Source organism: Anolis sagrei, chromosome 2 (genome assembly GCF_037176765.1).
Source record: "Anolis sagrei isolate rAnoSag1 chromosome 2, rAnoSag1.mat, whole genome shotgun sequence".
Taxonomy (NCBI): domain Eukaryota; kingdom Metazoa; phylum Chordata; class Lepidosauria; order Squamata; family Dactyloidae; genus Anolis; species Anolis sagrei.
Genome location: NC_090022.1, coordinates 232,717,025 through 232,734,382, shown reverse-complemented (window position 1 = coordinate 232,734,382; position 17,358 = coordinate 232,717,025). Strand labels below are relative to the sequence as shown.

The 17,358-nt window shown below is 38.6% G+C and overlaps 1 protein-coding gene across 2 annotated transcripts in view; it reads left to right on the top strand.

Moving 5' to 3' along the window:
- The window catches only part of CNTNAP4 (contactin associated protein family member 4), a 330,423-nt gene that overhangs the window by 194,353 nt on the left and 118,712 nt on the right, over nt 1–17,358 (top strand). For both annotated transcript variants that reach the window (XM_060762046.2, XM_060762045.2), the window contains exons 4-6: nt 9,811–9,958; nt 15,886–16,089; nt 16,232–16,416. In XM_060762046.2, coding sequence (XP_060618029.2) covers nt 9,811–9,958; nt 15,886–16,089; nt 16,232–16,416 — 537 coding nt within the window. The remainder of the gene's footprint in view (nt 1–9,810; nt 9,959–15,885; nt 16,090–16,231; nt 16,417–17,358) is intronic.

The following is a 17,358-nucleotide window of genomic DNA, read 5'->3' as shown; positions in this document are numbered from 1 at the left end:
TTCAATGCTGGTGGTTTTTGCTTCTTCCAGCAAGCTGACATTTGTAGGAGATTTGCAGGATTTTCCGGAGGCAGCGCTGATGGAATCATTCCAGGAGTTGCATGTGACGTTTGTAGACAGTCTACATTTCACAGGCATATAGCAGGGTTGGGAGAATAATAGCTTTATAAACAAGCACCTCGGTATCCCTACGGATGTCCTGGTCCTCAAACACTCTCTGCTTCATTTGGAAAAATGCTGCACTAGCAGAGCTCAGGCAGTGTTGTATTTCGGTGTTGATGTTAACTTTGGTGGAGAGGTGGCTGCCAAGGTAGCAGAAATGATCAACATTTTGTAATGTTACACCATTAAGCTGTATCTCTGGCATTGGAGAGGGGTTGACTGGTGACTGCTGGAACAACACTTTGGTTTTCTCGATGTTCAATGACAGGCCGAGCTTCTCATATGCTTCTGCAAAGGTGTTTAGAGTGGCTTGTAGATCTTCTTCTGAATGCGCACAGACAACATTGTCATCAGCATACTGGAGTTCTATAACAGATGTTGTTGTAACCTTGGTTTTGGCTTTCAGTCTGCTGAGGTTAAACAGCATGCCATCTGTCTGATAGATGATTGATTTCCACTCCTGTGGGAAGCTTCCCATCAACAAAGTGAAGTATCATAGCAATGCCGATGGAGAATAAAGTTCGGGCAATAACACATCCCTGTTTGACACCTGCTTTCACCTTAAATGAGTCTCTTTGGGAGCCACTGCTGTCCAAGACTGTTGTCATCATGGAGGAGCCGCAGGATGTTCACAAATTTGTTAGGGCACCCGATTTTTTTGGAGGATGGTCCAGAGAGTGCTGCGATTCACTGTGTTGAATGCCTTTGCAAGGTTAATGAATGCCATGTACAGAGGTTGATTTTGTTCCCTGCATTTTTCTTGGAGCTGTTGTGCAGTGAAGATCATATCCACTGTTCCTCTGGAGGGGCGGAAGCCGTTCTGGGATTCTGGGAGGGTGTCTTCTGAGAGGGGTAGAAGGCAGTTTGCAAGGATTCTTGAGAGGATTTTCCCAGCTGAGGTTAGAAGGGAGATACCTTGATAGTTTCCGCAGTCTGTTCTTTCCCCTTTTTTGAAGAGGGTGATGATGGTGGCATCCTTGAAATCTGCTGGGATTTTCTCAGTCATCCACACTTTTTCTATGAGTTGGTGGAGTTGTTGTGTTAGCTCAGGTCCTCCCTCTTTAAACATTTTAGCAGGGATCCCATCAGGTCCACTGGCTTTGTTATTTTTTTGTTGGCTGATGTCATTGCTGACTTCTTCCAAGCTAGGCAGTGCTGCAAGCTCATCCCTGGTTTGTTGTTGCGGGATTTGTGAGAGAACCTCTTCAGCCACATTGGAGCTGCGGTTCAGGAGGCTTTGGTAGTGTTCTTTCGAAGGTAGTGCAATTGTGTTTTGGTCCTTCAGGAGTGTCGTTCCATCTGATGAGGGTAGAGGCTGCATGACATGGTTTCTTGGTCCATAGATGACCTTTGTGGCTTTGAAAAATCCCTGAGCATCATGGGTATCTGCCAGGTGTTGGATTTCTTCAGCCTTCTTTGTCCACCAGTTGTTCTTGAGTTCTCTTGTCCTTCTTTGGACTTCAGTTTTTGCACTGGTGTAGATCTTTTTCTTAGCAGCACAGTTGATGTCTCTCTGTCATGTTTGGAAAGCTTTCCTTTTCTTGTCAATTAGCTGTCGGATCTCTTTGTCATGTTCATCAAACCAATCTTGATATTTCTTGGTTTGATATCCAATAGTTTCTTCACAGGCTTGGATGATGGAGTTCTTCAGTTTGTTCCAATGTTCCTCAACATTTTTGGGGTGTTCTGTGGGTAGATGGTCCTTGAGTGCTGTTTGGAGAAGGGCGCGTGTGGAAGGCTCCTGAAGGGCTTGGGTGTTCATTTTGCGCCTTGTCTTTCTTCCTTGGAGTCTGCGTTTGGGGGCGATCTTGATAGCCATTGTGGATCGGATTAGCCTGTGGTCTGTCCAGCAGTCATCAGCACCTGTCATGGCTCTTGTGAGGAGCATGTCACGACGGTCTCTAGCACGTGTGATTACATAGTCTAAGAGGTGCCAATGCTTTGACCGGGGGTGCTTCCATGATGTCTTGAGCTTGTTTTTCTGGTGGAAGAGCATGTTGGTGGTGACAAGGTTGTGTTCCACACATTTGGTGAGCAGCAGGATGCCATTCGAGTTGCTGTTTCCAACCCCGTCTTTTCCTATGGTCCCTGGCCACAGGTCGAAGTCTCGCCCGACACTTGCATTAAAGTCCCCCAGGAGAATGATTTTGTCCTCCTTAGGTATCTCCGATAGGACGGTGTCCAGCTGACAGTAAAAAATTTCCTTGATGTCTTCATCAGCATCTAGTGTTGGTGCATAGGCACTTATGATGGTTGCTTGTTGGTTTTTGGCAAGATCAATTTGGAGGGTTGAGAGTTGTTCATTGATGCCAGTGGGTGCTTCGGTCAGATGTTTCACCAGATCATTTCTGATAGCAAAGCCAACTCCATGCATTCTTTGGTCTTCTTCGGGCAGTCCCTTCCAGAAGAAGGTGTAGCCTCCTTTTTCTGCCTTCAGCTGTCCCTCTCCTGCTCTCCGGGTCTCCTGAAGTGCTGCTATGTTGATGGTAAAGCATCCCAGCTCCCTTGCAATGATAGAAGTTCTGCATTTGGGGCGTTCACTGTCAGTGTTGTCCATCAGTGTCCGTACATTCCATGTACCAGTCAGGGATAAGAGAGGCAGACTATGTTTAAGGCACCTTTCCTAGCCTCTTCCCCTTGTGGGGTGAGCAGAGTGGGTCCTAAAAAGGGCTGCTCAGTCATGGATACAGCTGCTGAACTATTCAACTGCCTTGGACCTTGAGGTAGAACAACTGAGTCCGTACCCACCGCCCATGTGCCAGTCTGTGACTAGGGGCTTCCAGATTTCACAGTCCTGCCCCCGTCGCCACTCGCTGATTGCCATGGGACTTTGGTTGGTTTGTTTTTTTCTTTGGAAGATGCCTGTGCGTGAGTTTTTTTTAAATGTGTGGAGGTCAGTGCACAATTGATCAACACACAGTCTTCACAGAGTGAGGTTCCACTGGTGGTGTCCATGGCTTCTCAATGTGTTTCAGCCTTCTTCCACCTTCACAGCCATTGTAACATGTACCATGTTATCATCCACCTGCTCCACCGTTGAGGTCTTTGGGTCTTCCACCCCAGGTAGCAGAATGGGGGCTCATCTCTTTTGCAAAAAGAATTTATTCATAGGGAATACTGTAGCAAATCAGATTTCCATTGCATACATTCTTCTCTCCCTTATTCACATCTCCTGTCTTTCAAGTTTGACATCTTGAACCACTTATGTGGCAATGTCAAAGCAGAAGATTGTATTAGGAGGAAGGGTATTAATTTTGTAAAACAGAATCTTCAATGTAAAACTTATTGTATTAGTGTGCCAGAATGACCTCTAGTGGTGGCAGATTATTTTAGTATCTCAATGCTTCTTTGTTAGGAACAATAGTAATTTAGGAAAGCAGCCATGTTAGATATCTGAAGATTCCTTGATAGAATGAGATTCATGCATTTGTTCTGTGGTGATGTGTTTGTTCCTGCTTCCATGGTTCCATTGTTAGTCCCAAGGAGGTGAAACTGCATGCAAATTATATTGTGTACATTCTGTATGATTCCTTCTTTTGCCGTACCATCAACATAAAACCCCTGGGTGAAGTCATCACATCACCTCAAACTGGGAACATACAGATTCCAAAAGGCTGGTGCAAAAAAAAAGATAGATGAAATAACTGAAGTCACAGGTGGATTCTGGCATAACAAAATAGGTTTGTGCTCACCTCTTTCCTCAAACTCTAATAATATTTTCACCCATATAAATAATAATGAGCCTGCTACAAAAAAACATTGTATCAGTTTGATAGGTTTTCTAACTAGCAATGGATAAGAATTTTGTTCCATTTTTCTTTTAGATAAGTTATCTTTATAAATGAGTTAGAAATCTTTTTTTAAAAAAAGAGAGTGAAAGAGGGGTTTGGTTTGAATCCCTATATCAGAGCTTTGAAAGTTACTTGTATGATGAGGATATATATAATGATGTCCTGAAGACATTTATAGTTGAGCAATAAAATGACACTGATTCTTCTGTAGATCCTAATACTTATTCATCTTAGAAGTAATTTGCAAATTATTGCAGGTGCCATCAGTATAATGGTTAAGAACAATGGCATATCTCCCTGAAATCCTAAAAAAATAGGATTTTATTTTTTAAAAAACAAAGGTAGGATTTGTAACAATATTACTAATTTAAAGGAAAATTATTGTGCTAGGTCTTCAGCAGATTTCAGTATAACTTCTTCTAAAAACTAACTTTTCAACTCTTCCAAGTACTAACTAACAGTGGCCAACTCAGTTGAACTTTAGTGTATGTGTATATGCTTGGTACATGTGCAGTTGTTTAAACAATAAAGGAAAACATACCAAATTAGAGTGTCAGTCATATACAAAGTATATGTTGCAAATTTCTTTAAGGTAGACTTAGGGAAAGCAGGTCAAAATTAGAAGATTGTGAGAACTGCCAATAAAGAAAATAATAAAAGTTAGATAAGCCTTGTGGGTCCTATATTTTTATAATACAGTATTTTGTATTATTAATAAAGAAAATAATAAAAATTATATATGCCTTGTGGGTCCTATGTTTTTATGATACAATATTTTGTATTATTACTATGTAAATCTTTCATGCACAAGATTTAAGCTTTTGTTTAATTTATATCACTTTTACATGCTTTTTTGGGGAATTTAATTCCATTCACACATATCATCATTTTTAATCCTAGCCAAGCAATATATATATATATATATATATATATATATATATATATATAGACACACACACACAATGATGCATTTGTTGATACATTTATTAGGGTTATGCAAAAGTTTGTTTTTACTTAGTCTCATCTAATTTGTAAGTTTTGTATACATGAACAGATATTAAGAAACACGGGGGCAGGGGGTGTGCAAGCAAAAACCTAAGATTCAAAACTCACCCAAGATATTTTCATTTGAATTCAGAAGTCTATCAAAGTCAATTCCATTTTTAGCAAAATCGAATCCAAGCCAAAAAGGCTGCAATTCCTCTTTAAACGAATGGCCTCTTGCCATGAGAAGAGAAAAGCAGCAGGGTGGGACAAACTGAGTGAGCTGGGAAGGAGACTAAGAGAGCACAGAATTCTGGGAAATGTAGTTTGGGAAGACAAGGAGTCCTATTGCAGATAATTCTAAACTACATTTCTCAGAATTCCTCTTAGCATCAGAAAGCTCCAATTAGGATAGGGGAGAGATTTTTCCCTCCTAGCAGCAGCCAGGGTTCCAATAAATTTTTGAATCTGCAAAGAGGAGGACTGACTGAAATGTCAATAGAAATAACTGAATCAGTGCTGGGCTGAGAAGAAATCTCTAAATGGAAGTTCTATTGGTCAATATGAGACACATTCAATGAGATAGATGTTGTGGCTTAAAAAAAATCTTTTTGGCAAATGTTAAAAAAAACCCAGCAGATGTATGAATATTTCTGAAACTTGGAGGAAATTATCCCCTGTTATTGTTGCAACCCAGATCAGGAAACAAGACCATAAGATTAAATCCACCACACTTGACTGTGGGAAAAACAATCCTTTTTATTGATAAAAAATGGTTACAAAATAGAGGAAAATGCAAAGTCAAAAAGCCACAGTAAAACTCAGCAGTCAGGAAAATCCCTGAACTAGATCAAAATTCCAAAAGCAACACTATAGAAAACCTGGAACCTGTTAGTATCTCACTAACCATACTTGAAACAAGAAGCCTCTGGGAATGCAGGCCATGGGAAACGGGAACTCAGCCAAGGTAATGCCTCAGTCTAAACGATGCTTGATCTGACAAGACAGCCCGGGGGGAGACACTTTAAACTAAAGAAACTGTTTCGGGACATGCCTCCAGGCTTGGAAGCCTCCTTCTGCTTTAATCTACTTGACCTTTGCAGACTCTGTGATTCACTCCTGTTTTCCCAAATCTGCCTCTTCAATCCTCATTAAAAAAAAGCAGGTGTTAACTCCTCTGGAGAGTTATCACCACTTGACTCTGAAACATCCTCATCAGGATGTTTAGTTTCACTTTCCCAGCCACTGCCCTCAGAATCAGCAGTTTCCAAACCATCAGGGAAAAATACATGTTCAGTGGCCTGTTCAGTTGCATCAGGAAATACAATCATAGAATCAGATTCAGGTTCACACGCAGGCTGAGGGTCAGGTTCACATGGAGGCTGAACCACAACAATTATCTTGTTTCATTGTATGGAAAACTCAAGGAGATAGTTCTTGTGTTTTTTAAAAAATAATGTTGTTTGTAAAAACTTTGGAAATTTCCCAAAAACTTTTAGATGAGGGAAACATTCTAAAACTTAATGGGCTAACAGTGGTAGATATGTTCTATGTTTCATGCCAATAGCTCTAACAATGAGGGAGAAAGGCATCCCTGAATTATCCCCATTGGCCCAATTAATTACTTAATGGAAAGTAACCAAAGAGTAGTTAACTCATTATTGTTATGACACAGACCCCATCCAATTTTGGAAATACTTTAGAAACTATTCCCCCACCCCATCCCCTAATTTTGCAATGAGTATTGACACATTTTTTCATTGGTTGCACAGGCCTAACATTTATACTACTGAGAACAGCAGCACAGCATAAGAGATTGTTCAGGTGCGTGCATGACTTCAAAAAGTGAATGATCTGTCACTTTAGAGTTGAATTTATAAATATCACATTTCTTAAGTACCTTTAGTCAATAATGCATCCATCATCTGGAAAATGATGAGGTGAGCCAGGGACTGATGTTGATGAGATAGTGCTGTCATGAGGTCATAGATGAAAAACGTCATGAAGAAAAATGGTGTTAACCATCAGATGTATTCTGTCCATCTGATCCTTGATCAATGTACTGTGTGAAATGGAATGTCCAAACTGATTGGGACAATATGCTAGCAAAATTAACAGCTTCTTAAATACAAGCATGTCTGACTCCAGCTTATTGACCATGTCTAAATAATGAATTATGTTGGCTGACCACACAAAGTTGTATATGGAAAAATATCACTAAAGTATTCCCTCTTCTCTTCTGAAGCATACAGTGAATTAATGTGTACTGTTAAAAGAAGAAAAGGGTGTGCTGAAGCCCACTAAGAAATTTTGCTTGTCTCATCCATTCTGTTGGTCTGCTAAAAATCTTCCTTCCATTTCTCTAGAAGTTTTCTTTAACTGAGAAAGATAATTCTGTTTTCTCCATAATTTGCAGGGCACATTAGAATTGGATATTTCTGGTGATTGTTTGGAATATCTTATAATCAGAATATGGCTGAGGTGTCAAATACTTTCAAAACTTTAAAAAACATTTGGGTTTTTTTATTTTGTTCACATTGAGACAGAGTATTCCACAGATCAATACAGAGAACAAAAGTAGACACACAGACTCCATAGCTACACTGGGTAGACAAAGGAGATATTACATTTTACTCAATGTTCACACACACACAAACATTCACTCATCATCATGTATACATTACCGTCTCTTCTTCCTTCTCCTGAAAACGAGACCCAAAGAAGGACAGATTGTGTTCCCAGCAAATCTGCCATTCTGTAAATACATCATCTCTCTCCATCCCTTGGAGAAGATGGCAGGTGGGCCAGACTCCTCTGGTCTGCCACAATGTTGGAATAGTAAAGTGTCTCTTATATAGCATTATTTCTACTCATTGTTCTAAAAAGATGCAAATGAATGACAGGTGTTTTCCAGCTTAAACATTCTAACTCCCATCAGTTCCAGACAGATGTTAACTCTTCTTTTTAACTGATGGATTTTCACCTTAACATAAGGAAGCTCTGTGTTGACTTTTGTTTTCCACCAAGAGTTAATAATTTGTCTCTGGTCATCAACGTCAGTAGTTCAGCAGATTTTGATTGCAGTTCATTGATTCTTTTGTAGTTTTCCAGGCTTCAATTCTTAGGATGGCATCTCCAGCCTATATAGACCCCAACCATACACCTTTCTTTCAATTGCATTCAAACCATATCATCATATTTGTCATATATTGAACTGTGTATGTGCATTTTTGTATCTTTCTTAACTTCTTATATTCGTGTTTTTCCGTTGTTCTTATAACAGTACATCAGATCTCTCATCTCAAAATCATATAAAAATAAAACAAATATCAAAATCATTATTATTATTTTCGTCATCACCCCCATCATCAGATATTACTCTTAGTGAATCAGGACATTATTTTAATTTTTAAAAATAATTGTCAAATAAAGCTGTAAGCATGCATGCAGTTGACAAATATTTTTGTTGAATCTATTTACTGCTGAAATATTGCTTGATGAATGAGCAGTAAGAACACATGTCTTAGATATATTATCAAGTAGGTAAATATTCCACATGATTCTCAAAATTGACATTTAATTTCAACTCTATATGTGAAGAATCTTCCTGAAATTATTGTTAAATTATTAATTTTATCCTACCCATCTTGAATAGTTATGCCAGCTTGGGGAATAGTAGCAGGAGATAAAAGGGTGCTGCAACCATGAAGTAAATAAAGGATTATGTGATCATCTAAATCAGCCTACATCTGCAAGTAGTATCTACTCATTGAGATGGGCTGAAATAAATAAATTATTATTATTAATAATAATAATAATAATAATAATAATTGTTATTATTTATATGCTGCTTTTTGTCTCCAGAAGGAGACTCAAAGCAACTAACATTAAAAGCATTACATTACAATTAAAAATACAAATATACAAATATTAAAACAGTATTAAACATCATTAATGTTTTAAAAATTCAGTTAAATCCATAAAAACATAAAAAAACCACAGCATCCCCTGACAAGATCATAAAAACTTTCTTCTTTAAAAGCCTGTTGGAATAAAAAGACTTTAGCCTGCTGCTAAACAGCAGGAAGGGGCTGTTCTGGCTTCCCTGGGCAAGGAGTTCCAGAGTTGAGGGGCAGCCACAGAGAAAGAAGATCTGGTCTCTCATTCCCACCAATTAAGCTTGAAATTGAGGTCGGACTGAGAGAAGGGTCTCTTCTGAAAATCTCAGGGCCCAGAAAGGTTTGTACAAGTACATGTGGAAAGCCAAATGGCTTGGGCGTGTGCCATCTAGGGCTTTAAAGGTCATAACCAGCACTTTTAATTGTGCTCGTACACAGACTGGCAGTCAGTGGAGCTGCTGAAACCGGGCAGGGTTGTCTGCTCCCTGTAGCCAGCCCTAGTTAGCAGCCTAGCTGCAGCTCTTTGGACCAGCTGAAGTACTCTTCAAAGGCAGCCAGCCTCATGCTGGTAATGTTACAGTAATACCATGGACATGAATACCATGGACATGATCCAACTGGGGTAGCTCATGTTAATTAAAATGTTTTCTTAGTAGGGCCACAAGGAGGTAATATCATTCCCTACACAGTACAGCAAGGCATTTTCATTGTCTTCATAGTCCAAGCTCTGAAAGCAACCAGAAAATTTGCTCTAGAAAATATTATTTTAGCTCATTTTGGTGAAAGCATTGAGGGAAGGGATGAGATGGGGACAATAAGATGGGGGCATTGCTTCTTCCTGGATGCCCCAAAAACATAGGTTAATGTCCCCAATTGGATCCTGGCACAGTTATTTAGCACAGATCAGAAAGTTTCAGAGCTGGTAAGGGACAGTAAGAAAAGTTTTATAGCAAAAACTATATTGTCCTTTTCAGGCTTTTTCAGGCAACACCAATGCAGACAATGTGGTATATTATAAACTCCAACATTCCATCAAAGCAAGATTTTTGCGGTTTGTCCCCTTGGATTGGAATCATAATGGCCGGATTGGGATGCGAATTGAGGCTTATGGCTGCACTTACAGTAAGTAATGTATTATTTCTTAGCTTAAAGGACATCATGATGTAACATGAAGTGTACAAATGTGTTCTAAACTGAAAATTAGATTCTGCTTGTCATATTAATTTCACAATTATAGAACTAAAGATTTTTCACAAGAGTTTTGGATATGAAATTGCCCCATACTTTATATCAATATCCTTAGATTCATGTAGCAAACCGGAATATGGAAGTTCAATTCCTAATTTTAGCAAAACTGAGTACACATGCGTCATTTATGTTGGAAGAAAAAAAAATTCAAAACAAAATCTCCATTACATAAAGTGTCATTTTGTTTTAGTATATAGCAGCACCGTAATTTGAAATAGATTTGCTTCAATCTCACACATCAGCAAAGGTGTTGCTTGTTCCATGTAATGCTAGGACTGCCTCACTTTCTTGTAAACTTCTGGTGGCACTCTTGTAGATCTGTTCTAAATTGATTGCTAGGTGTTAATAGAAAAGGGTTTCTCTTTTTCTCTCTCTCTCTCCCCACTCTCTCCTTCTCATCCTCCTTCTCTCCCCAAAAGCCAGGCTGAGGTGATGGTGGTCTGGAAAGCATGACATTGCCTGAGGTTGTTCCCTTCCACTGCATTTCCAGAAAACATTGGATCCCATGGATTATCTAAACACTTTAGGAAAAAATAGGTGTACAAACCATGAATTTGAACCATGAAGCACAGTGCTTCTCGTCAATATGTCCAGCCACCTTATCACATGTTGACTTTAATAAAAAGGAGAGTTCAGTTTGGAGCAACCTGTGTTGACCTTGATGTTCTGTTTATAGCATACTGCGTATCCCCTGACATTCTAAGACAGTTTGTTGTTGCTGACATAATTGTCAAGCTGGCATTTGTGGCAGTGTGTAGGCATAAAACATGCACATTTCTAGCACTAGGAGTCAGGGCCATAGCCAGAAAAAATGGGGGGTGGTTGAAACTTTTTAAAGTGAATCATGAAGAATAGTTCCATAATACAAAATAAATCAAATAGTATGGTTTATTCTATATTTTTATATAGACTTATTTGAAACAATTTTCTATTTTAATTACAAAGTTTCAAGTTGTAAAATGATCGTTAATTGGTAATTTATAGTTACAAAAGAATATCACAATGTCTGGAAACTGTGACAATACACTTTGATAGAAATCAGGATCCATTAATAAACTTCAGTAGACACTCAAGTGTGCAAGTCCAGTCAGTCTTTCTTGCCCCATTGTACTTATGTATATTTTGTTTAAGTGTTGAAAATGGCACACACACATACACACACACACACACACATGCATACACACACACACACACTTTAAATTGGCATATCTGAAAATCAAGATCAATGACCCATATATATTATCAAATTTTAGAAACTACAGAAAATACCTTTAATCTGGTGCCTAATTATTCGATTTAGGAAAAATAAAAGTATAAACTTTTAAAGCAATTACAAGTTATCACAGGTGTTCTATATCTGGAAAAATCATAAAGTGTATTTAAATTTAAGTTTTTCTTACGGAGCTTGTTAGGATTACAACTCCCCAAATGGATGAGCCTTGGCATAAGTCAAAAGCACAGTCCTAAAAGACACTGCCTGGATATTCACCATTATGAAAATAAGCAATATAATGAAGATGCATAGTTAATCTGAGTGTGTTTATATTATTCTATGGCAGAGAGAGTGTGACTGTTCCTTTCAGGGGATTAGACTATGAGCCTGAACAAGTCCTCTCAAACATTGTAAAATGGCACTCCTTGTGGCAGCAAAGCAAACAGCCTCTTCCAGGAAGGGCCCAACATGCAACCTAGCATGAGGTGAAAATCCAGTGAAATATTAACTATGTATAAATAAATATGAAAGCCTATATATATAAATACATATCTATAACACTGAATATATAAATATGAAACATAACATAAGGTGGAAATCCCACCCCAAACCAGGCATTTGGCCACATAATGAAGATTTTTTACTTCTAATAGTGTGTTAGTCCATACCTTGCTCTGAGGCCAAGAGAGTATGACTGCACAGCTTCCAGAAATAGACCAAATCAGATAACTTCTAGTTTGTTGGTCCATGAGCCTGACCAGGTGGAACCTGGAAGGCCTCTCAGATACAGAGGAAGACCACAAGACCCCCATCAGAATAGAATGGTCCCAGCTTGAGGCAACAACAGCCCAAAGGCATCAAGCCCAATATGAGGTCTGAACAAAATAGAGCCTTGGCTTCTTAATATATTGGCAAAGGCTATAAAGCTGAACACCCTACTATCCTCTGGAAAAGAGATGGGGAGGGAGCAAGTAGGGAAAGGCCTAATTCCTCATTAGGAACTTCCCTCCTACCTCAGGCTAAAGCAAAGATCACAGCAGGGGAGCAGAGCAGCCTCAAATAGCCTGCAGCTATCTCCAAGTCTGGCCTCCTTCATGAGACTCCTCTTCCCCCCAGCTATGGGTGGGCCAACTTGGTTGTTTCCACTATATCACCGATTGTTGCAAGTAATGACAATGTGAATAAATTGTCAAAATTTGCTTGAAATAGTGCCTGCAGTTCTGAAGGGGCTCATTTAATTTTTGCTTCTCAAAGATTTAGCATGGGGATTTGATTACCCAGTTAAAATTCATGAGTAAACCAGTTTTTTTTAACCTGAAAAATGAGGTGGGGTGGGGTTTGAACCCTTCCCCTTCCCCACTCTCTGCTACAGCTCTGCTAGAAGCATCACTGGTAAGATAAAGATTTTCCCCTGACATTAAGTCCGGTCATGCCCAACTCTGGGGGTGGTGCTCATCTCCATTTCTAAGCCGAAGAGCCAGTGTTGTCTGTAGACACCTCCAAGGTCATGTGGCCGGCATGACTGCATGGAATGCTATTACTTTCCCACTGGAGTGGTACCTATTCATCTACTCACAGTGTTTTCAAACTGCTAGGTTGGCAGAAGCTGGGACTAACAGCGGGAGATCATGTCGCTCCCCGGATTCGAACCTGTGACCTTTTGGTCAGTGGTTTAACCCGTCACACCACTGGGGGCTCCAAGAAGCATCACTAGAACATACAAAATTAAGAAGCTGCCTTCTATTGAGTAAGAACATGGGTCCAACCTAGTTCAATGTTATTGACAGTGACTGATGGCAATTCTTCAAGATTTCATACTTTTCTATTCCTGTTCTAGGCCACTGTTTTTTGAATATTGTATTATTATCAGTGCAGCAAATATCTGGGAGAATTAAAGTGAAGAGGAGAAGGTACTTCAAAATTATTCCCCAACACTGTAATACATGACAGTGCCTCTTCTTTTTGAAATAAAACACATTTTTTGTACGTGGAGCACAGGTCCAAATGACCATTAAGAACATTTTTGTTCACTCTCTGTATTCTGAAAAGCAATATAAAATGTAATAAAAGTGAATGGCACAAATATTCCCACTGTATAATAAAGTACAATTTAGTTATGTGTGTTTTATCTTGAAGGTCAGAAAAGAGAAAATCCATTAAGGCTAATTTTCAGAATGCATAAGTTAACACAGAGATGACCATTTATTATTTTATAGAAGAGGAAGATCAGAAATAGGATAGGGATTAGGAGCAACTAAAAGTGCTAATGAATTTGTTAATTGGTTTTTATTTATCAGCTGCTCTGTGTCAAGGATAGGAGACAAAATATTTAAAATAGATTGAACCCATCAATTTGTTACTCAATTGATGCCCCAGTTTTGAGTGGTCTAATATTCCTTGAGGAAAATACTGGGGTTTCAAGTGTTGGTTGCAGAGATAATTGCAGTGTCCTCTTTGTATCATTCCAAAAGCTGCACAGTCCTATACATAATTATTTAGAAATTATTTGAATGGGAGTGTGATCATCTCAGGCAAGTGAGCACAGAATTGCAACCTCATTCATTTTATGGAAAAAGAATGAAGAACTGGGAAAACAAAACCAACAAAGCAACAACCTGAGCTTGAATTTTCTTTGTTGCCCTACTCCAAGACTGAGTGTGTGTAACTTCTCCAGGGCCACCCACTAAGTTTCCATGACCAAACAATGATTTGAACCCAGATATCCAGGGTTGTAGTTCAACACCCAATCCAATGCATCATGCAGGCAGTCCTTAAACTGTGATGACTTTGCTTGATATTAAATAATAGCTGAAAATCCTGTAGATAAGTGAGTATCTTTTCAAACACAACCAGCCAGAAAGTATGGAATAATTTCAGTAGGACTCACACAGGGGAATTTATTAGATGATTTTGTCCCATATTTATATTAAATAATATAACTGAGCTTCCTTCCCTTGACTTGGAAAAAGATACTCCATGCGCAAAAGAATGACTTCATATATTATTGGCTGGCAGCTAAATCTTCATTTATTTCAGAAATGTATCTTTCAAGAACTATTAAATCCTTTGTCTTTTTTGCTTATGCAGAGTGAATACACAGTGTACTTCACTTCGGCATTATCTGCTGCTCTTTAGATTCCCAAGACAAGTTTTTTTAAAAAATAAATTGTGACAGATGTTATTTTAGATTTATTATTATTATTATTATTATTATTATTATTATTATTATTATTATTATTGCATTTTGGTGACTATACTTGATCTTCTAAGGGACTAGATGGGAAAACAGCCATAAGGGCTTTTCATTTATGTGAAATGTACACATTTGACTTGGAGAGCATGCCTTTCTCTTTTGTGTTTCAGAAACACAACAGAGAGTCTTATCCAATATATTGTTAGCAAGGGTCAGCCTTACATTAAATTACTCTTCCTTAGAACCCCCTTCAGCTACTAAAATCACTTCCCTCCTTTTGTCAAGTATTATTTCACACAAAACTATGAAAAGAGTATGAGAAAAGCAAGTCTGACTGATATATAACAATCTTGGTATGCAATGGGAAAACTGAAACATTTTCCTTCTTGGCAATCAGTCCTTTCAACTAAATCTTACAAGCAGGCTAGGTTTGTAAAAGCATATGGAGAAACTGATATGCTCCACCCAGGCCCTCTTCATAGTCACATGACAGCTCGCCCAAGAGAATCTGGTAGGAAAGGGAGGAATTTAGAATATCCACAATATGTACTTCCTAATCAGTCATGATAAGCAGGTCAACCCTGGTTAGTACTTGGATGGCAAACTAATACCAGGGGCTGTAGGTTATATTTCATAGGAAGAAATTGGCAAAACCACCAATGTCCATTCCTTGCCTAAGAAAACTCTACTAAATTCATGGGGTTGTCATAAATCAGCAGTTGACACATACAATAGTAGTAGTAGTAGTGGCAGAAACAAATAGAAAGCATGTTAATTTGTTCTCTGAAGAATGATCTTTCTTGTATTTCCCTTGTTTCTCCTTGTCTGCTGAGTTTTTTTCAGTCCCTTTTGTTCACAGTTCTTGTTGTCTGGTCTCTCTAGCAATCTCAGTTTTCCAGAGTTTGTCTCAGAGCTTCTGCCTCAACAATGTCAGCAATTACATATAATGATCAAAGTCATGTAAAATGCTTCCATGAACACTTCAAGAAAAGACCAGAGAAAGAATTCTTCCCCTGATTTCTGCTCTTTAGAGGCACACCTTTAGGAACCAAATAACATTGTTGTCTCAGTCTATTCCCAGTGTATTTGTGGGCCGTGGGCTTCACTACAGAATTGAATATAGGCTTGGTGATACAACCCCCCCTCCCCAAAATACCACCATACCTCTCAAAGTACAATGGGGACAGGTCACTCATGAATTGAGAAAAGGAATATCCTTCACCACCAATTTTGGCGTGAGGTGTCCTCTGATTGATCCATGAACCACCACTTCCTGGGACATAAGATAATTGGATATAAAAATTAATAACACCCTGTTTATTATTAAACAAAAAATCAAACCTTTTCCTTTGTTGAGAATCTGTTTAAGAAAGTGCTTATCTGTGTGTTTTTCAGGGTCTGAAGTGGCAGATTTTGATGGAAAGAGTTTCCTGCTTTACAGATTTAACCCCAAATCCACGACGGCACTAAAAGATGTAATTTCTCTGAAGTTTAAAACTATCCAGAGAGATGGAATTCTGCTTCACAGAGAAGGACAGAATGGAGATCACATCACATTGGCACTAGCTAATGGAAAGCTTTCTTTACTCATCAATATAGGTACCAAGTGCAAATTCATTTTGCACATCTTCTTAGCAGTTTACTTTATTTTAAAAAAGCCGAAACCAGCCATATAAGTAACTGTCTAGATTGTGTGTGTTTTTTGCAACAGACCTAACAGTTTGTTTCTCTCCCTTTGAAGGTGATGCTAAAATATATTCTACTGATGCCCAGATTAATATCACTCTGGGTAGCCTTTTGGATGATCAGCATTGGCATTCAGTCCTCATTGAACATTTCAATAATCAAGTGAACTTTACAGTTGATAAACACACTCACCATTTTCATGCAAAGGGAGAATTCAATTATTTGGACCTTGATTATGAGGTGTGAAAATTCTCTTTCATTTATTAGATTTATTATCTTTGTTATGTAAATGCAATTATTCAATTGAAGGAGACCATGAGCCAGTCAGGGGAGTGTTTTAGCATCCTCAGTTCTTGTTGAAGCTTGTATCAATTTCCCTGCATAATTTTATTAATTCACGGCTTACTGGTGTGCAAGCCCTTGACTTTGGTATAAATCAGCAAAAATATTTGCATAATGGTCATGTTTTCAGTTTTTAGGAGACACACTGAGACATGTGTGACATACCAATACCAAACAGGATTTGGGGTGTAGAGGAAGTAGCAGGAAATTAATATTTAGATTGATGGCTCCACTAATTTGTGCTCTTGAGACCAGTGAGTGTGTATAGTTGCATCAGTGACAAAATAGCTCCATTCGCCAGTCAGTACATCCATATCCATTAACCACCTACTGGCACACAACCAGTGGTGCTCATTACACCATGCAGGAGGAAAAGCCAGATGAAAAGATTGGCGATAGAACAGGCAGGAGAAAGTATAGTGTTTCCAAAACATCTTGCCATTGAAAAATTAAATGTGAATATACCCCTTGGCACTTCTAGAGCAGGAATAGGCAATAGATATGTTCCAGGTAATTTTAGATTACTATTCCGAATGACAACAGTCAGGGATAAGCAGACTCGTATTCCACAATATGTGGAGGACTCTGCTGACTTCTGGTCTTGCCCTTTAGCACATGTGGAAGTGTGACTGCATTTTAATACATGTGGAAGAGGATAGATTAGCCTTTAATTGTTGTACTAAGATCCTTATTCTGGATCCTTTCATCCTTGATCTCAATTCAACACAGGTTCTCAAGTTGCTCCTGACATGAAAAAAAATCAATGGCTCACACAAACATGTATGAAATGCATAAATTAATATAAACATGGGAACTCTGGTGCATCATTTTGTGTAAAGG